Genomic DNA, 22,500 nt, shown 5'->3' with positions numbered 1-22,500 from the left:
CGATATTGTCCAACTCTTTAATTACCGATACCGATATCAACCGATATATACAGTCGTGGAATTAACACATTATTATGCCTAATTTGGACAACCAGGTATGGTGAAGATAAGGTAATTTTTTTAAAAAATTAATAAAATAAGATAAATAAATTAAAAACATTTTCTTGAATAATAAAGAAAGTAAAACAATATAAAAACAGTTACATAGAAACTAGTAATGAATGAAAATGAGTAAAATTAACTGTTAAAGGTTAGTACTATTAGTGGAGCAGCATCACGCACAATCATGTGTGCTTACGGACTGTATCCCTTGCAGACTGTATTGATATATATTGATATATAATGTAGGAACCAGAATATTAATAACAGAAAGAAACAACTCTTTCGTGTGAATGAGTGTAAATGGGGGAAGGAGTTTTTTTTGGGTTGGTGCACTAATTGTAAGTGTATCTTGTGTTTTCTTATGTTGATTTAATAAAAAAATAAATAAAAAAATTAAAAAAAATAAAATAAAATAAAAAAAACGATACCGATAATAAAAAAAAACGATACCAATAATTTCCGATACTACATTTTAAAACATTTATCGGACATCCCTAGTTGCAACCTCACTTCAGAATGCAAAACACACAAAGTAAAAAAAAATATTTTACTTCTGTAGTTGTGAGGACCAGGCAAATGTCCTCACAAGTCAAAAGATCCTCACAGAAAGGTGGTTTATCAAGTGTATGTCCACACAAGGACAGTGAGACAAGTGCACACACACACACACACACACACACACACACTGGCACACACACACACACACACACACACACACACACACACACACACACACACTGGCACACTATTCATCTCCTCGATATCGCTCATCTGGACCGGGAAGAAAGGCAGAAAGGAGTTTCATCCCCGCCGATTGTCTGGAAGAAACGCGGCGGCGAGGCGGACAATTCAATAAGAACATGTGACTGGAAGAACAAGGGGGGCCCCGACAATGGCGGCCCTCACAACGGGGCCCCAGGTTGAAGAGAGAGGACAAAACCAAACCAAAGGGGAAGGCGCTCTTTGAGGATGGAGGCTGCACTCGAGAAATGAAAGCATCTTTTTGCCAAAACTTGAACCAATCACAAGCTTTTGCCTCCGAGGGCCACAGACTGACGCATCGAAGCACCCAGGGGCCATTTTGGCTAGTTTTCACCTTCAAAACCAGCACCGTGTTCAGACTTTTTTTCATCAAAGAAGTAGAAAAGGCCATTTCAGCAGACATTTCGTGTGAATGTTGAAGAGCCAAAGCCGAACTGAAATGCTAACAGTTAGCATGTCGGGTGGTAAAAAAAAACACGAGCTGAAAAAAGCTAGCATGCTAACAGTGCAGTGCCAAACATACTTTACAAAACTAAATATTTGACACTGAGGCTAATTTAGCTAAAGAAAAGCTGCCTTGCTAATGTGAAGATGCTAAAATGCTAACTGTAGCATGCTTCAAGTCACAACATGTATTACACTCACTGAAAAATGTGTTTAAAATGCAAGAATGCTAGCATTAGCATGCATCAAGTACCTAAATACGACTGAGGGGTATACCTACAGATATAGCTAAAAAAATAGCAAGCATGCTAGCATGTATTGTTTGTCAAGTAACACAATATACGACACTGAGGTGTTACTTGCTAAATTAGCTTAAAAAAAAACGCTACCTTGCTAATGTGAAGATGCTAAAATGCTAACTGTAGCATGCTTCAAGTCACAACATGTATTACACTCACTGAAAAATGTGTTTAAAATGCAAGAATGCTAGCATTAGCATGCATCAAGTACTTAAATACGACTGAGGGGTATACCTACAGATATAGCTAAAAAATAGCAAGCATGCTAGCATGTATTGTTTGTCAAGTAACACAATATACGACACTGAGGTGTTACTTGCTGAATTAGCTATTTAAAAAAAAGCTACCTTGCTAATGTGAAGATGCTAAAATGCTAACTGTAGCATGCTTCAAGTCACAACATGTATTACACTCACTGAAAAATGTGTTTAAAATGCAAGAATGCTAGCATTAGCATGCATCAAGTACCTAAATACGACTGAGGGGTGTACCTACAGATATAGCTAAAAAATAGCAAGCATGCTAGCATGTATTGTTTGTCAAGTAACACAATATACGACACTGAGGTGTTACTTGCTGAATTAGCTATAAAAAAAAAAGCTACCTTGCTAATGTGAAGATGCTAAAATGCTAACTGTAGCATGCTTCAAGTAACAACATGTATTACACTCACTGAAAAATGTGTTTGAAATGCAAGAATGCTAGCATTAGCATGCATCAAGTACCTAAATACGACTGAGGGGTATACCTACAGATATAGCTAAAAAATAGCAAGCATGCTAGCATGTATTGTTTGTCAAGTAACACAATATACGACACTGAGGTGTTACTTGCTGAATTAGCTATAAAAAAAAAAGCTACCTTGCTAATGTGAAGATGCTAAAATGCTAACTGTAGCATGCTTCAAGTAACAACATGTATTACACTCACTGAAAAATGTGTTTGAAATGCAAGAATGCTAGCATTAGCATGCATCAAGTACCTAAATACGACTGAGGGGTATACCTACAGATATAGCTAAAAAATAGCAAGCATGCTAGCATGTATTGTTTGTCAAGTAACACAATATACGACACTGAGGTGTTACTTGCTGAATTAGCTATAAAAAAAAAAGCTACCTTGCTAATGTGAAGATGCTAAAATGCTAACTGTAGCATGCTTCAAGTAACAACATGTATTACACTCACTGAAAAATGTGTTTGAAATGCAAGAATGCTAGCATTAGCATGCATCAAGTACCTAAATACGACTGAGGGGTATACCTACAGATATAGCTAAAAAATAGCAAGCATGCTAGCATGTATTGTTTGTCAAGTAACACAATATACGACACTGAGGTGTTACTTGCTAAATTAGCTATAAAAAAAAAAACGCTACCTTGCTAATGTGAAGATGCTAAAATGCTAACTGTAGCATGCTTCAAGTCACAACATGTATTACACTCACTGAAAAATGTGTTTAAAATGCAAGAATGCTAGCATTAGCATGCATCAAGTACCTAAATACGACTGAGGGGTATACCTACAGATATAGCTAAAAAATAGCAAGCATGCTAGCATGTATTGTTTGTCAAGTAACACAATATACGACACTGAGGTGTTACTTGCTAAATTAGCTATAAAAAAAAAAACGCTACCTTGCTAATGTGAAGATGCTAAAATGCTAACTGTAGCATGCTTCAAGTCACAACATGTATTACACTCACTGAAAAATGTGTTTAAAATGCAAGAATGCTAGCATTAGCATGCATCAAGTACCTAAATACGACTGAGGGGTATACCTACAGATATAGCTAAAAAATAGCAAGCATGCTAGCATGTATTGTTTGTCAAGTAACACAATATACGACACTGAGGTGTTACTTGCTAAATTAGCTAAAAAAAAAAAAACGCTACCTTGCTAATGTGAAGATGCTAAAATGCTAACTGTAGCATGCTTCAAGTCACAACATGTATTACACTCACTGAAAAATGTGTTTAAAATGCAAGAATGCTAGCATTAGCATGCATCAAGTACCTAAATACGACTGAGGGGTATACCTACAGATATAGCTAAAAAATAGCAAGCATGCTAGCATGTATTGTTTGTCAAATAACACAATATACGACACTGAGGTGTTACTTGCTAAATTAGCTAAAAAAAAAAAAACGCTACCTTGCTAATGTGAAGATGCTAAAATGCTAACTGTAGCATGCTTCAAGTCACAACATGTATTACACTCACTGAAAAATGTGTTTAAAATGCAAGAATGCTAGCATTAGCATGCATCAAGTACCTAAACACGACTGAGGGGTATACCTACAGATATAGCTAAAAAATAGCAAGCATGCTAGCATGTATTGTTTGTCAAGTAACACAATATACGACACTGAGGTGTTACTTGCTAAATTAGCTATAAAAAAAGCTACCTTGCTAATGTGAAGATGCTAAAATGCTAGCTGCAACATGCTTCAAGTCACAGCATGTTTTACTCTGGGATGTGCAACTGAAAACAAAAGTGTTTAAAAGGCTAGCATGCTAACATTAGCATGCATCAAGTAACAAATGATGACTGAGGTGTATACCTACAAAATTAGCACAAAAGGCTACCGTGCTAATGTTAAGTTGCTGAAATGCTAACTGTAACGTGCCTCGAGTCACAAAGTATATTATTCTGAGGTGTGTATCTGAAAAATGTGTTTGAAATGCTAGCATGCTAACATTAGCATGCATCAAGTACAAAACTATGATGGGTCTTATATTGTCTGTGTTGAGCATGTTGGATGACACAAAGCAAGCGCAGGGGGGAGGCGATGGAGGCCACCTCCACCCATCCATCCATCCTCCACCTTCTTGGTCTCCGCCTTCCTTTGTCGCCCACTGGAGTGAAGGCAGGCGTGAGGAGCAGCGGCCACAATGGCCTAAGTGCTGTCCTACAAAATGCCTCAGTGAGCAAACCTTTGCATCCCCGCACTGCTTAGATGGAGTCCTGGGTGTGTGTGTGTGTGTGTGTGTGTGTGTGTGTGTGTGTGTGTGTGTGTGTGTGTGTGTGTGTGTGTGTGTGTGTGTGTGTGTGTGTGTGTGTGTGTGTGTGTGTGTGTGTGTTGTGCGACATCTGTCATTGACCTGGCATGTCCAGCATGGCGACTGGTGTCCGGGAGCAGTGGGGGGCGGCGAGTACGTAAAAAAGACCTTTGTGCTTGACCTCCAGGCCAGCAGAGGTCACTGGCGTGTGGCCCCACCCTCAATGTATATCAAGCGAGCCGTCAATCAAGACCACGTTCATCCACCTATCTATGAGTGGTGCACTAAAATAGTACTAATAGTAATAATAATGACTCGGGAAATGTAGATGTCATTTGTCAAATTTAGCTCATGAAACAGTGAGTGGAGTAATGCGGACACGTTTGTTACTGGAAACTTTTGTTACAGGACACTTTCCAATACGCTTCTGCCTCGGAGACTTTGTTTAATAGTAGTAATGATAATGACTCGGGAAATGTAGATGTCATTTGTCAAATTTAGCTCATGAAACAGTGAGTGGAGTCATGCGGACACGTTTGTTACTGGACACTGTCCGATAGGCTTCCGCCTCGGAGACTTTGTTTAATAGTAGTAATGATAATGACTCGGGAAATGTAGACGTCATTTGTCAAATTTAGCTCATGAAACTGTAAGTGGGGTAATGCGGACACGTTTGTTACTGGACCCTTTCCAATATGTGTCTACCTCGGAGACTTTGTTTAATAGTAGTAATAATAATGACTCGGGAAATGTAGATGTCATTTGTCAAATTTAGCTCATGAAACAGTGAGTGGAGTAATGCGGACACGTTTGTTCCTGGACACGTTTGTTCCTGGACACTTTCCAATACGCTTCTGCCTCGGAGACTTTGTTTAATAGTAGTAATGATAATGACTCGGGAAATGTAGACGTCATTTGTCAAATTTAGCTCATGAAACTGTAAGTGGGGTAATGCGGACACGTTTGTTACTGGACCCTTTCCAATATGTGTCTACCTCGGAGACTTTGTTTAAAAGTAGTAATAATAATGACTCGGGAAATGTAGATGTCATTTGTCAAATTTAGCTCATGAAACAGTGAGTGGAGTAATGCGGACACGTTTGTTCCTGGACACTTTTGTTCCTGGACACTTTCCAATACGCTTCTGCCTCAGAGACTTTGTTTAATAGTAGTAATGATAATGACTCGGGAAATGTAGACGTCATTTGTCAAATTTAGCTCATGAAACGGTATGTGGAGTCATGCGGAAACGTTTGTTACTGGACACTGTCCAATAGGCTTCCGCCTCGGAGACTTTGTTTAATAGTAGTAATGATAATGACTCGGGAAATGTAGACGTCATTTGTCAAATTCAGCTCATGAAACTGTAAGTGGGGTCATGCGGACACGTTTGTTACTGGACCCTTTCCAATATGTGTCTACCTCGGAGACTTTGTTTAATAGTAGTAATAATAATGACTCGGGAAATGTAGATGTCATTTGTCAAATTTAGCTCATGAAACAGTGAGTGGAGTAATGCGGACACGTTTGTTCCTGGACACTTTTGTTCCTGGACACTTTCCAATACGCTTCTGCCTCGGAGACTTTGTTTAATAGTAGTAATGATAATGACTCGGGAAATGTAGACGTCATTTGTCAAATTTAGCTCATGAAACTGTAAGTGGGGTAATGCGGACACGTTTGTTACTCGACCCTTTCCAATATGTGTCTACCTCGGAGACTTTGTTTAATAGTAGTAATAATAATGACTCGGGAAATGTAGATGTCATTTGTCAAATTTAGCTCATGAAACAGTGAGTGGAGTAATGCGGACACGTTTGTTCCTGGACACTTTTGTTCCTGGACACTTTCCAATACGCTTCTGCCTCGGAGACTTTGTTTAATAGTAGCAATGATAATGACTCGGGAAATGTAGACGTCATTTGTCAAATTTAGCTCATGAAACTGTAAGTGGGGTAATGCGGACACGTTTGTTACTGGACCCTTTCCAATATGCGTCTACCTCGGAGACTTTGTTTAATAGTAGTAATAATAATGACTCGGGAAATGTAGACGTCATTTGTCAAATTTAGCTCATGAAACTGTAAGTGGGGTAATGCGGACACGTTTGTTACTGGACCCTTTCCAACGTGCGTCTGCCTCGGATACTTTGTTTAATAGTAGTAATAATAATGACTCGGGAAATGTAGACGTCCTTTGTCGAATTTAAATACGGTAATCTTCCACCAAATGGGAAATCATGTTATTTTGTAGACTAACAGATACTACATTGTTTCATTTGGAAACAATTACATTTACAGAATATTTCTGTGTAACTAAGTCATTTCTCAACATATACTGTACATCTGACACTTATAGTCCGATGCGACTAATATATATGGAAACATATTTTTCTTGTCAAATTGAGTGGGTGTGGCTTATGTACAGGTGTGCTCTATAGTCGGGAAAATACGGTAGTAAGAAAATATAAAGGTACTTTATTGAAACATTCATTCCAGGCATTTGGTAAAATGACGTGATGGGCCAGACCTGTCCCCCCCCCCCCCCCCCTGTGATGTACTAGACACCACTGGGATGGGGGCCCCACCCAAACATGCCAGCCACACCCCCGTTTATTGGCCCCACACGTGCAGTCCATCCATCCTTCCCACATCCAGCCCCGGGCTAACAAGAGGTCAAAGGGCGAGCCAAAAGGAAGACCGTCCTCCCATGGCTCTTCATGCCGGCCCCCCCTCCGGACCCCCTGCTGTGACTCCTTAGTCCGCCTTTGGTTATACCATCCTGTTGCTCTCTAGGAATGTATACGCACCTGGATGGTTGTGTGTGTGTGTGTGTGTGTGTGTGTGTGTGTGTGTGTGTGTGTGTTATCTCCAGGGGTAGCAGGTGGTCGGTAGAGTAAGACAGAAGATGAATGAAGAGAGCAGGAGAGCAGCGGAGCATGATCAGGCCAGGCCATGGGGGACAACACGGCTAGTCATTTATTAGCCGCAACACACACACACACACACACACACACACACACACACACACACACACACACACACACACACACACACACTTACACACACACACACATACATGTATTGCCTACTTTGTGTGGACCCACGTTTGGTTAGTGGGTGGTGAGGGCCCCCCTTTCCACTATAGCTAGAATGATGAAAAAATATACATCTAGCCCTAGATGGGAGTAGAGAGTTGCAACTAGGGATGTCAGATAATGGCTTTTTGCCGATATCCAATATTCCGATATTGTCCAACTCTTTAATTACCGATACCGATATCAACCGATACCGATATCAACCGATATATGCAGTCGTAGAATTAACACATTATTATGCCTAATTTGGACAACCAGGTATGGTGAAGATAAGGTCCTTTTTTTAAAAATTAATAAAATAAGATAAATAAATGTAAAACATTTTCTTGAATAAAAAAGAAAGTAAAACAATATAAAAACAGTTACATAGAAACTAGTAATGATTGAAAATGAGTAAAATTAACTGTTAAAGTTTAGTACTATTAGTGGACCAGCAGCACGCACAATCATGGACTGTATCCCTTGCAGACTTTATTGATATATATTGATATATAATGTAGGAACCAGAATATTAATAACAAAAAAGATACAACCCTTTTGTGTGAATGAGTGTAAATGGGGGAGGGAGGTTTTTTGGGTTGGTGCACTAATTGTATGTGTATCTTGTGTTTTTATGTTGATTTAATAAAAACAAAAAAAAAACAACAACAACAACAACAACAAAAAACGATACCGATAATTAAAAAAACGATACCGATAATTTCCGATATTACATTTTAAAGCATTTATCGGACATCCCTAGTTGCAACCTCACTTCAGAATGCAAAACACACAAAGTAAAAAAACAAGTTTACTTCTGTAGTTGTGAGGACCAGGCAAATGTCCTCACAAGTCCAAAGATCCTCACAGAAAGGTGGTTTATCAAGTGTATGTCCACACAAGGATGGTGAGACAAGTGCACACACACACACACACACACACACACACACACACACACACACACACACACACACACACACACACACACACACACACACACACACACACACACACACACACACACACACACACACTCACACACGTATAGAGGTGCATTAAATGTCTTCATGTCTAATCAGTACATTCCCTTTGACCTAGCACACACTGGAGCTCCATTCATCTACCTTAAGTAGAGCATCGCTGGACACAAAACTCCAGCTCTAAAACTTTCTTTGTGTGTGTGTGTGTGTGTGTGTGTGTGTGTGTGTGTGTGTGTGTGTGTGTGTGTGTGTGTTGTCCCGCTCCAGGCCAGCCTCTGTTACAAAGTCCAGCCTCTTCTGTTTCAAGATGTTTATTGTTTTTTGACCCATTTTGTGTCCTCTTGGTGGTAATGCTCCTACTCCACAAATGTGTGTGTGTGTGTGTGGGGGGGGGGGGGTCATTGATCCAGCTGGAAGCAAAAGTGTGTGTGTGTGTGTGTGTGTGTGTGTGTGTGTGTGTGTGTGTGTGTGTAATATTCCAGGCCTTTCATAATGATTAAAGCCTTCATTAAAATTTCATCCCAACCTGCTGTTTGCAGCTAATGGTCTTTGTGAGCACACACAGACAAACAATAGCCAGCCGGATTTTTATCTCGCCCTTCAATACCGCCCCTCTCTCTCTCTCTTTCGCTCTCTCTCTCTCTCTCTCTCGTTCCCTTTTTCCTTGGTCTTTCTCTCCTGCCTGGCTCAGGGGTTTTGTTTATGTGCAAGGTCTGGAGGCGCTAGGGCCCTTTTGCCCGGTATGTTCCATTTTCAACCACTTTGCACCACTACTAAGGTCTACGAAGACCAGGGTGTCAAAAAAGTCCTGCACATGTACTATGGAGGTAAACACCAGGAGAAGTCCTGCACATGTACTATGGAAGTAAACACCAGGAGAAGTCCTGCACACGTACTATGGAGGTAAACACCAGGAGAAGTCCTGCACACGTACTATGGAAGTAAACACCAGGAGAAGTCCTGCACATGTACTATGGAAGTAAACACCAGGAGAAGTCCTGCACACGTACTATGGAAGTAAACACCAGGAGAAGTCCTGCACATGTACTATGGAAGTAAACACCAGGAGAAGTCCTGCACATGTACTACGGAGGTAAACACCAGGAGAAGTCCTGCACACGTACTATGGAGGTAAACACCAGGAGAAGCCCTGCACACGTACTATGGAGGTAAACACCAGGAGAAGTCCTGCACACGTACTATGGAGGTAAACACCAGGAGAAGTCCTGCACACGTACTATGGAGGTAAACGCCAGGAGAAGTCCCGCACACGTACTATGGAGGTAAACACCAGGAGAAGTCCTGCACACGTACTATGGAGGTAAACACCAGGAGAAGTCCTGCACACGTACTATGGAGGTAAACGCCAGGAGAAGTCCCGCACACGTACTATGGAGGTAAACACCAGGAGAAGTCCTGCACATGTACTATGGAGGTAAACACCAGGAGAAGTCCTGCACATGTACTATGGAGGTAAACACAAGGAGAAGTCCTGCACACGTACTATGGAGGTAAACACCAGGAGAAGTCCTGCACACGTACTATGGAGGTAAACACCAGGAGAAGCCCTGCACACGTACTATGGAGGTAAACACCAGGAGAAGTCCTGCACACGTACTATGGAGGTAAACACCAGGAGAAGTCCTGCACACGTACTATGGAGGTAAACGCCAGGAGAAGTCCCGCACACGTACTATGGAGGTAAACACCAGGAGAAGTCCTGCACACGTACTATGGAGGTAAACACCAGGAGAAGTCCTGCACACGTACTATGGAGGTAAACACCAGGAGAAGTCCTGCACACGTACTATGGAGGTAAACACCAGGAGAAGTCCTGCACACGTACTATGGAGGTAAACACCAGGAGAAGTCCTGCACACGTACTATGGAGGTAAACACCAGGAGAAGGTAAACACTACACTTGTCTCACTAACCTTCTTGGCTGCTGGGGAAGTTGTTTTGGAAAATAACTATTTATACGGCACACCTGTTGTCACATTACATGCGGACTTCATCTCTTGTTTACCTTCCAGAAGGGTCATTAGACTTGGCCAAGGGGTAATTTGAACTCCAGCTGTCCGAGGCAAGACCTGCTTTTAATTAATGCGTCGCTCCTTTCATCGCTTGTTACACCGAGTACCGGAATGCCGGCCTACAAGCCGCTACTTTTTTTCCCCACGCTTTGCACCCTGCGGCTTCTAAAGCGGCGCGGCTGAATTTATGGATTTTTCTCCGCTGGCGGCCGTAATGAAAGTAGCTTTCCGAAAAAAAAACCCGAGCAAATAAACAGAAAAGGTGTCTTATTGTGTGTGCTACGGCGCCATCTTTCAGAAGAGTTTGCTCGTTGGAGTGTCCTTTCATTTAGTGCTTTCAACCGGAAGTAGAAGTGTCGTTTTGTATTCCATAATGCTTATACTTGTGTGGATTCTTCATTCATTGCTCTAAGCAACGTTTTGTAAGTTTTACAACACAACTAAATCAATTCGTACTCTGTATTATTAACTTACAATAACATTATTTTTCAGTGTCACAAATTCCTCAGTAAATTCCCCAAAACGTCAGCGTGGAGTTATTGAGTCGGTTTAGCTAATTGGAGAGCTAGCTTGCGCAGCTAGTGGGTCCATGGCCATGAATTCTGTTTTGTTTGATCAGCCGTTTTACTGCCGTGTTACAGACACTGTTTGGAAACAATGAAGGTATGTAAATAAACATTTACAGAATATTTCTGTGTAAATAACTCATTTCACAACATATATATCTGCCACTTATAGTCTGGTGTGGCTAATATATGGATTCCCCCCCCCAAAAAATGTATTTAGTGGGTGCAGATTATATACTCTGTAGTCCGTAAAACACGCTAATGTATGTAAACAAATCAGGGGTGTCCAAAGTCAATATCGGCCCCCAGCTCACTTTTTTTATTGGCCCTCGACAGTTAGTAAAAGTACATTTGGAGTTGCACTGTTCACACGGGAATAAAACAATCTGATACAGGTCCCACGTGGACAAAATAATCGCATTGGGAACAAAGCCCGTGATTAATGAGATATGTTACTATACGGCCGTCAAAAATAACAAGTTAACTCATGTGATTAATCACCAAAAAAATGGCCGCGTTAATCATCCACATACGCCGATTAATCAAGTGCACATGCCGCTAATGTCATTTCAGAATACATCCAGACAAGACTTTAGAGTTTTGAGCAAATAAATGACATTTATGACATTTTCACAATATCCAAATATTTTAAATGAGCTAGTATTAAGTTGTGATTAATCATGATTAATCCAAATTCAAAAGTGTGTTCAATCTGATTAAATTAGAAACACAAACTATGAACATAATAAAACCAACACTTACTGTACAACGTCTGCTCTCACTGGGATAAAGACTGATGGGATGGTTATATCTTCCCGTTTAGATGAAGACTTTTTCATAATCCTCACGAAGGGATACAAAATTTTTAAAAAAGGCCGCAAACGAGCGTCTTTTTGTGTCTTTCTGGCCATCTCCGGGACTTTCACCAACTCAGAGGCCATGCAGCAGCTCACTACGTCAACATAGCAGCATAGACTAGTTAGCTCGCCGTGTCTGCGTCAGCTCTTATAAATAACATTATTGCTAATACTTGGTTGATAATCAGGCCACGACTGTTACGCAGGCAGGTGAGTGTCCCGAACACTAACCAGAGGCAGGTGAGTGTCCCGAACACTAACCAGAGGCAGGTGAGTGTCCCGAACACTAACCAGAGGCAGGTGAGTGTCCCGAACACTAACCAGAGGCAGGTGAGTGTCCCGAACACTAACCAGAGGCAGGTGAGTGTCCCGAACACTAACCAGAGGCCCGAACACTAACCAGAGGCAGGTGAGTGTCCCGAACACTAACCAGAGGCAGGTGAGTGTCCCGAACACTAACCAGAGGCAGGTGAGTGTCCCGAACACTAACCAGAGGCAGGTGAGTGTCCCGAACACTAACCAGAGGCCCGAACACTAACCAGAGGCAGGTGAGTGTCCCGAACACTAACCAGAGGCAGGTGAGTGTCCCGAACACTAACCAGAGGCAGGTGAGTGTCCCGAACACTAACCAGAGGCGTGTGAGTGTCCCGAACACTAACCAGAGGCAGGTGAGTGTCCCGAACACTAACCAGAGGCAGGTGAGTGTCCCGAACACTAACCAGAGGCAGGTGAGTGTCCCGAACACTAACCAGAGGCCCGAACACTAACCAGAGGCAGGTGAGTGTCCCGAACACTAACCAGAGGCCCGAACACTAACCAGAGGCAGGTGAGTGTCCCGAACACTAACCAGAGGCAGGTGAGTGTCCCGAACACTAACCAGAGGCCCGAACACTAACCAGAGGCAGGTGAGTGTCCCGAACACTAACCAGAGGCCCGAACACTAACCAGAGGCAGGTGAGTGTCCCGAACACTAACCAGAGGCAGGTGAGTGTCCCGAACACTAACCAGAGGCAGGTGAGTGTCCCGAACACTAACCAGAGGCAGGTGGGTGTCCTGAACACTAACCAGAGGCAGGTGAGTGTCCTGAACACTAACCAGAAGCAGGTGGGTGTCCTGAACACTAACCAGAGGCAGGTGAGTGTCCCGAACACTAACCAGAGGCAGGTGAGTGTCCCGAACACTAACCAGAGGCAGGTGGGTGTCCTGAACACTAACCAGAGGCAGGTGGGTGTCCCGAACACTAACCAGAGGCAGGTGGGTGTCCTGAACACTAACCAGAGGCAGGTGAGTGTCCTGAACACTAACCAGAGGCAGGCGAGTGTCCCGAGGCAGGTGAGTGTCCCGAACACTAACCAGAGGCAGGTGAGTGTCCTGAACACTAACCAGAGGCAGGTGAGTGTCCCGAGGCAGGTGAGTGTCGCGAACACTAACCAGAGGCAGGTGAGTGTCCTGAACACTAACCAGAGGCAGGTGAGTGTCCCGAGGCAGGTGAGTGTCCCGAACACTAACCAGAGGCAGGTGAGTGTCCCGAACACTAACCAGAGGCGTGTGAGTGTCCCGAACACTAACCAGAGGCAGGTGAGTGTCCCGAACACTAACCAGAGGCAGGTGAGTGTCCCGAACACTAACCAGAGGCAGGTGAGTGTCCCGAACACTAACCAGAGGCCCGAACACTAACCAGAGGCAGGTGAGTGTCCCGAACACTAACCAGAGGCCCGAACACTAACCAGAGGCAGGTGAGTGTCCCGAACACTAACCAGAGGCAGGTGAGTGTCCCGAACACTAACCAGAGGCCCGAACACTAACCAGAGGCAGGTGAGTGTCCCGAACACTAACCAGAGGCCCGAACACTAACCAGAGGCAGGTGAGTGTCCCGAACACTAACCAGAGGCAGGTGAGTGTCCCGAACACTAACCAGAGGCAGGTGAGTGTCCCGAACACTAACCAGAGGCAGGTGGGTGTCCTGAACACTAACCAGAGGCAGGTGAGTGTCCTGAACACTAACCAGAAGCAGGTGGGTGTCCTGAACACTAACCAGAGGCAGGTGAGTGTCCCGAACACTAACCAGAGGCAGGTGAGTGTCCCGAACACTAACCAGAGGCAGGTGGGTGTCCTGAACACTAACCAGAGGCAGGTGGGTGTCCTGAACACTAACCAGAGGCAGGTGGGTGTCCTGAACACTAACCAGAGGCAGGTGAGTGTCCTGAACACTAACCAGAGGCAGGCGAGTGTCCCGAGGCAGGTGAGTGTCCCGAACACTAACCAGAGGCAGGTGAGTGTCCTGAACACTAACCAGAGGCAGGTGAGTGTCCCGAGGCAGGTGAGTGTCGCGAACACTAACCAGAGGCAGGTGAGTGTCCTGAACACTAACCAGAGGCAGGTGAGTGTCCCGAGGCAGGTGAGTGTCCCGAACACTAACCAGAGGCAGGTGAGTGTCCTGAACACTAACCAGAGGCAGGTGAGTGTCCCGAACACTAACCAGAGGCAGGTGAGTGTCCCGAACACTAACCGGAGGCAGGTGAGTGTCCCGAACACTAACCAGAGGCAGGTGAGTGTCCCGAACACTAACCAGAGGCAGGTGAGTGTCCCGAACACTAACCAGAGGCAGGTGAGTGTCCCGAACACTAACCAGAGGCAGGTGAGTGTCCCGAACACTAACCAGAGGCAGGTGAGTGTAATCTGCCGTCATGGCAACTGAAAACACACCAACTCAAAAGGTGCTGAAAACACAAGTGACTCGAAAAGGTAAACAGACTAAGATCCGGGCAGTGGATCATAAGAAGGACATGTAAATGTTGGCAGTTTTGGGGTGTTTTTAGAAAGCTTTATGGGTGGAATAGTGTACTTTGTTAGCTACCTTCAACTTGTACATTAAGAAACATGTGTGCTCATAAGGATTGTGAATGACACACATTGAAGAAAAACCAACAAACAGTTCCCCTTGAATTAGTGCAGTCTGGAGCAGTTATCAGTTGTCCACAGTCTTGGTAAATCACGGCCATTAATGGTAGAATTGATTTTACAGTTTGCACCCGCTGTTGAGCAGCTGCTATTTGGATGTCAGGAGTGAAAGTGAGCGCGCTGAGTAAGAACTGAGAGTAATCCACGTGTTGGTGCACCCGTTGAAAAGGCGCCGGCATAAAGCAGGTCGGGCTGTGGTGAAAATGCAAAGGTGTGCCGCGAGGAAAAAAAGAGAAAAGACGGAAAGAGGACTGACCTTCCGGCTCATTCTTGATCAGCTCCTCCATCTTGCGCTGCTTCAGTGAGTCCACCACGTCCGCCAGGCTGCCCTTGCGTCTCTCCGGCGTGCCCGTGGTGGCGCCCCCCTCGCTGCAGGGTCGACCCCCGCCGCCCTCCTCCTTGCCCGGTGAGGTAGCGCTGTGCTGGGTGTAAGGGCTCAGGGAGTTGCCCTTGGAGCCTTCCAGATCCTGGAGGAACAGATTTGCTGTCAATTACAGAATACTTTTTCTACTACACTTTATAGTTGTCAGGAAAAACCAAGCGAAGACACTGAAAAAGGACTTTTATTGTTTGTGCTATGGCGCCATCTTTTGGACAAGTTCGCGCATTGCAGGTGCTGCAGTGTCCTTCCATGTAGTCTTTTTCAACCGGAAGTACAAGTGCTGTTCAGTCTTGGAGCCATTTCTACTTTTATCACTCCAAGTAACGTTTGTAAGTTTTACAATATAACTAAAACAATTCTTACTCACTAAAGTGTCCCATGTGTGATGTCTGTAGGAGTGTCTTCATGCATATTTGTACCTGCTATTGTAATGCAATGAAGCTAGCCTTGTTAGCATGAGCTAATATGCTAACACGTTTACACGTGTCTGTGTTAGTATTATTAACTTACAATGGCATTCTCTTTGTATTGTTTCACTTTCGTAATTTCACCAAAAGGTCAGCGTGGAGTTATTGAGTCTGTTCAGCTGATTGGAGAGCTAGCTTGCGCAGCTAGTGGGTCCATGACCATGACTTCTGTTTTGTTTGCTCAGCCATTTTACTGCCGTGCTACAGACACCGTTTGGAAACAATTAAGGAATGTAAATAAACATTTACAGTATATTTCTGTGTAAATAATTCATTTTACAACATATATATCTGTGACTTATAGTTCGGTGCGGCTAATATATGGGAACATGTTTTTAGTGGGTGTGGCTTATATACTGGTGTGCTCTATAGTACAGAAAATACGGCAACTAAAACAATTGTTACTTACTAAAGTGTCCCATGTGTGATGTCTGTAGGAGTGTTGTCATGCATATTTGTACCTGCTATCATAAAGCAATGAAGCTACTAGCCTTGATAGCATTAGCGAATATGCTAATACGTTTACACATGTCTGTGTCAGTATTATTAACTTACAATTCTCTTTGTATTGTTTCACTTTCACAAATTCCTCAGCAAATTCACCAAAAGGTCAGCGTGGAGTTATTGAGTCTGTTCAGCTGATTGGAGAGCTAGCTTGCGCAGCTAGTGGGTCCATGACCATGACTTCTGTTTTGTTTGATCAGCCATTTTACTGCCGTGTTACAGACACCGTTTGGAAACAATTAAAGAATGTAAATAAACATTTACAGTATATTTCTGTGTAAATAATTCATTTTACAACATATATATCTGTAACTTATAGTCCGGTGCAGCTAATATATGGGAACATGTTTTTAGTGGGTGTGGCTTATATACTGGGGTGCTCTACAGTACAGAAAATACGGCAACTAAAACAATTGTTACTTACTAAAGTGTCCCATGTGTGATGTCTGTAGGAGTGTTGTCATGCATATTTGTACCTGCTATCATAATGTAATGAAGCTAGCCTTGTTAGCATTAGCGAATATGCTAATACGTTTACACATGTCTGTGTTAGTATTATTAACTTACAATTCTCTTTGTATTGTTTCACTTTCACAAATTCCTCAGTAAATTCAGCAAAAGGTCAGCGTGGAGTTATTGAGTCTGTTTAGCTGATTGGAGAGCTAGCTTGCGCAGCTAGTGGGTCTGTTTTGTTTGCTCAGCCGTTTTACTGCCGTGTTACAGAAACCGTTTGGAAACAGTTAAGGTATGTAAATAAACATTTACAGAATACTTTTGAGTAAATAAGTCACTCGATCCATTTCCCAACATAGAGTTTATGTCTGGGACTTATAGTCCAGTGCGGCTAATATATGGAAAACTGTTTTTAGTGGGTACCAGTGTGCTCTATAGTCTGGAAAATACGGTACCTAAACAACTCATCAAATCATTCTCTTCCTTTCTCTTAGCTCAATGCCCTGACTTTCATCCTTGGCCAGTGTTGCGAAGTCAGAGCACACATGTTCTCATTCTACAATCACACTTGGAGGTACTTGACAGAACAAAGAAACAAACACAACTCTGGACTTGACAAAGTCTTCCCTGCTCGGCTTTGAGGGACGTCCAGCGCTGCTGCGAGTACGCACCACTCGCCAGTTCCAGTCGCTTCTTCTGCGAGACTTGGACCCGAGTCAAGGTGTGCGTGTGAGAACCACAAAAGACCCAACAACTGGCATGACGGCTACAAAACATCAAATAGTCAGCCAACGCTCAGGCTGTGTTCTTCGTGCCAAGCTGTCATGGGGAATAATTACTCTGCTGTCTCCACTAAGATGGATTCATAAAGCGGGAAGAAAGTTCACAAACTAGCAAGGCAAAGTCCAGGAAAACTGCTTGGAAGACAATCTCATTGTTTACATGTCAGACTTCATGCTCACTCAGCACAATCATGTCTGACACTGAGAGGAGAACACAGCCACACAGCCACACCCACAACCACCACCCACAACCTCCACCCACAACCACCACCCACAACCTCCACCCACAACCTCCACCCACAACCTCCACCCACCACTTTCCACCCAGCACCTTCCACCCACAACCGCCACCCACAACCTCCACCCACCACTTTCCACCCAGCACCTATCACCCACAACCTCCACCCAGTACCTTTACCCACAACCTCCACCCAGTACCTTCACCCACAACCTCTACTTACCACCCTCCACCCAGCACCTTCCTCCCAGCACCTTCCACCCACAACCCTCCGCCCAGTACCTTCACCCACAACCCCCACCCACCACCTCCACCCAGCACCTCCCTCCCAGCACCTCCCACCCACCACCTCCACCCAGCACCTTCCACCCAGCACCTTCCACCCACAACCTCCACCCAGCACCTTCACCCATCACCTTCCACCCACCCCCTCCACCCAGCACCTTCCAACCAGCACCTCCCACCCACAAACTCCACCCAGCACCTTCACCCAGCACCTGCCACCCACAACCTCCACCCAGCACCTTCACCCATCACCTTCCACCCACCCCCTCCACCCAGCACCTTCCAACCAGCACCTTCCACCCACAAACTCCACCCAGCACCTTCACCCAGCACCTTCCACCCAGCACCTTCCACCCAAAACCTTCCACCCAGCACCTTCCACCCACCACGTCCACCCAGCACCTTCCAACCAGCACCTTCCACCCACAAACTCCACCCAGCACCTTCACCCAGCACCTTCCACCCAGCACCTACCACCCAAAACCTTCCACCCAGCACCTTCCACCCACCACGTCCACCCAGCACCTTCCACCCAGCACCTTCCACCCACCACCTCCACCCACCACATACCACCCACCTCCTTCCACTCAGCACCTCCACCCAGCATCTTCCACCCACCACGTCCACCCAGCACCTTCTACCCAGCACCTTCCACCCACCACCTCCACCCACCACATACCACCCACCTCCTTCCACTCAGCACCTCCACCCACCACGTCCACCCAGCACCTTCCACCCAGCACCTTCCACCCACCACCTCCACCCACCACATACCACCCACCTCCTTCCACTCAGCACCTCCACCCAGCATCTTCCACCCACCACCTCCACCCAGCACCTCCACCCAGCACCTTCCACCCAGCACATTCACACACACACACACACACACACACACACACACACACACACACACACACACACACACACACACACACACACACACACACACACACACACACACACACACACACACATGCACACATGCATACATGTGTTTATACACCTGTGACACAGGTATACATGTGTTTATACACCTGTGACACAGGCATACATGTGTTTATACACCTGTGACACAGGCATACATGTGTTTATACACCTGTGACACAGGCATACATGTGTTTATACACCTGTGACACAGGCATACGTGTGTTTATACACCTGTGACACAGGCATACATGTGTTTATACACCTGTGACACAGGCATACATGTGTTTATACACCTGCGACACAGGCATACATGTGTTCATACACCTGTGACACACACACACACAGGTATACATGTGTTTATACACCTGTGACACAGGCATACATGTGTTTATACACCTGTGACACAGGCATACATGTGTTTATACACCTGTGACACAGGCATACATGTGTTTATACACCTGTGACACAGGCATACATGTGTTTATACACCTGTGACACAGGCATACATGTGTTTATACACCTGTGACACAGACATACATGTGTTCATACACCTGTGACACAGGTATACATGTGTTTATACACCTGTGACACAGGTATAGATGTGTTTATACACCTGTGACACAGGCATACATGTGTTTATACACCTGTGACACAGGCATACATGTGTTCATACACCTGTGACACAGGTATACATGTGTTTATACACCTGTGACACAGGCATACATGTGTTTATACACCTGTGACACAGGCATACATGTGTTCATACACCTGTGACACACACACACACAGGTATACATGTGTTTATACACCTGTGACACAGGCATACATGTGTTTATACACCTGTGACACAGGCATACATGTGTTTATACACCTGTGACACAGGCATACATGTGTTTATACACCTGTGACACAGGCATACATGTGTTTATACACCTGTGACACACACCAATCAAGCCCATTTGGGAGTGGCTGCCTGGCCAATGTTTAACCTGCAGTCTGGGACCAGAGATCACAGTCCAGACCGTGGGGACAGCAGATAAGTCTGTGAAGACCACCATTATCACTTAGAAGACTCCCTATGAAGACCACCATTATCACTTACCATTTCCTGCGCTTCACCGGCTCGCTTGTGCTATTTCCCCTCCTCGCTTGTGCTATTCCCCCCCTGGCTTGTGCTATTTCCCAGTGTGAATAAGTCAGCACGCTCAATAATTGACTAATTCTGCCTGCATTGGGCACATGCACCAAGCAGGCAGCGTGACGTGGCCGGAGCACCTTTGGCCAGGTGGGCGGGGAAGAGCTGTGGTGAAGATGAAGGCTTCATAGTTTGTTCTATAGAACATGCTTTATCAGTATCATGCTCGGAACCAAGCCTACTGTAAATCCCCATTTTGGTAAATGAATAAATGTTATTTAGTAGGTTAAAGTGTTCTCCTGAGATAATGTTGCTGATCAAGTTGAATTCATATTCATTAATATATTCATTATAACTAATTATAATATTCATATTTATTGATTTAAAAATATATATTTAATCTAATGGTTCAAGTCGATCAAAACATGTTTATAGTTTTAATAAGGATGCATTTATTGTTTTTAAATTTCAGGCAAAACAATGCAATTTATTTGTTTCTGTTCCAGACTAACAGAAAATATTGAAAAAGTACAATTTTTAGTAATATTTTTTTTCTCTGTTTTTTGTTGTTGTTTTTTTTCAACCTTTTGCTCACATGAAAAGTTGTTTTTATTGCTCTCAAAAAAAACAAAAAAAATTGGGAAAAGTGCAGTGATCGCATAGTCATTAATATAATGTGTAATTTGATATGAATAATGACAAAAAATTGCATCTAAAATCGCTCATTTTAATTTTACAAAAATATTTGATTTAAAAAAAATACAAATACAAATAAAAACCCTTACAAATCTGCAATTTGGTGAAGCTGCGATATTTGAAACTCGATATGGTGAGGGACGACACACACACATTTATATACAGTATATATATATATATATATATATATATATATATATGTATATATATATATATATATATATATATATATATATATATATATATATATATATATATATATATATATATATATATATATATATATATATATATATATATATATATATATATACTTAAAAATCTGGTATGTTGTTTCCATGACAAGGACAGATGTCTTCAACTGTTTGGTTGTTTTTTCTCCACCTTAGAGTGGAAAGAGAGGTTTTTAAGTTTTTAAAGCGGAGCGTCTTGGCCTGTGTTGCATCTTTCCTTGCCTCCTTGCCTCCTTGCCTCCTCTGCCACAGATTAGGGTAATTCACACTTCAACACGAGCGTCTCTGTGATTACCAGTTGCATCATCGCCAGCACACCATGCAAATGAGAGGAGGCGGGAGGGTAGCGACTGGGAAGGAGCGAGCGAGAGAGGGTAAAAGAGAGAGAGAGAGAGATAGGTGATGTTATTAAAGGAAAGGAGGAGGGAGTGAGGAAAGGAGGCATCTTGAAGGCAGCGGTCACACCTGTCACATCCCATTTATCTCATCCAGCGCCTACTTAAAACACGCTTTCTTTCCAGAAACATGTCGCGCCGACAAAACAAACAAGAATGAGAGAAGCGAGGGGAAGTGTGTGTGCAGAAGATGAGGGGTTTTTTTTTTTTTCAGGTTTTTTTAGGGGGTGGTGGTGAGGGTGGTGGTGTGTGGGGTGGTGGTGTCAGATCTCTGTGGTGTGTGGTGATGTCATCTTGTTCAACAGTGGAGGTCATTTCCCAATCACAGCCAATTAGCAGCCAGTGTGGTACCTTCAATTACACTCCTTTCAATCAGCAATATATATATGTATATATATATATATATATATAAATAAATGATAAATGGGTTATACTTGTATAGCGCTTTTGTACCTTCAAGGTACTCAAAGCGCTTTGACACTATTTCCACATTCACACACACATTCACACACTGATGGAGGGAGCTGCCGTGCAAGGCGCTAACCAGCAGCCATCAGGAGCAAGGGTGAAGTGTCTTGCCCAAGGACACAACGGATGTGACTAGGATGGTAGAAGGTGGGTATTGAACCCCAGTAACCAGCAACCCTCCGATTGCTGGCACAGCCACTCTACCAACTTCGCCACATTAGTATTAATGTCATTTAATAGAGTGGCACTCAATGCCTCTAGCATTTCATCTCTGGCTTGGTGATGGCCATGAGCTGTGTGTTCCCCTTTAAGAAGGGCGGGATGTGGGGTGAGTGACGTGTGTAAGTGAGTGGGCAAGTTAGGAGAGGGAGCACTAGCATGTTCTGGAGTGTTAATAGCATGGTGGATGTCCGCTTGGCTTTGTGGAAAACATCAATAAAGAGTTGTAACGA

General features: G+C 43.8%; 1 protein-coding gene across 6 annotated transcripts in view; it reads right to left on the bottom strand.

Moving 5' to 3' along the window:
• The window catches only part of sox5 (SRY-box transcription factor 5), an 863,129-nt gene that overhangs the window by 782,561 nt on the left and 58,068 nt on the right, over window positions 1-22,500 (bottom strand). For all 6 annotated transcript variants that reach the window (XM_062066517.1, XM_062066520.1, XM_062066521.1 and 3 more), the window contains exon 3: window positions 15,340-15,550. In XM_062066517.1, coding sequence (XP_061922501.1) covers window positions 15,340-15,550 — 211 coding nt within the window. The remainder of the gene's footprint in view (window positions 1-15,339; window positions 15,551-22,500) is intronic.

This window comes from Entelurus aequoreus, linkage group LG12, assembly GCF_033978785.1.
Source record: "Entelurus aequoreus isolate RoL-2023_Sb linkage group LG12, RoL_Eaeq_v1.1, whole genome shotgun sequence".
Taxonomy (NCBI): domain Eukaryota; kingdom Metazoa; phylum Chordata; class Actinopteri; order Syngnathiformes; family Syngnathidae; genus Entelurus; species Entelurus aequoreus.
This window is presented reverse-complemented; position numbering and strand designations above follow the sequence as displayed.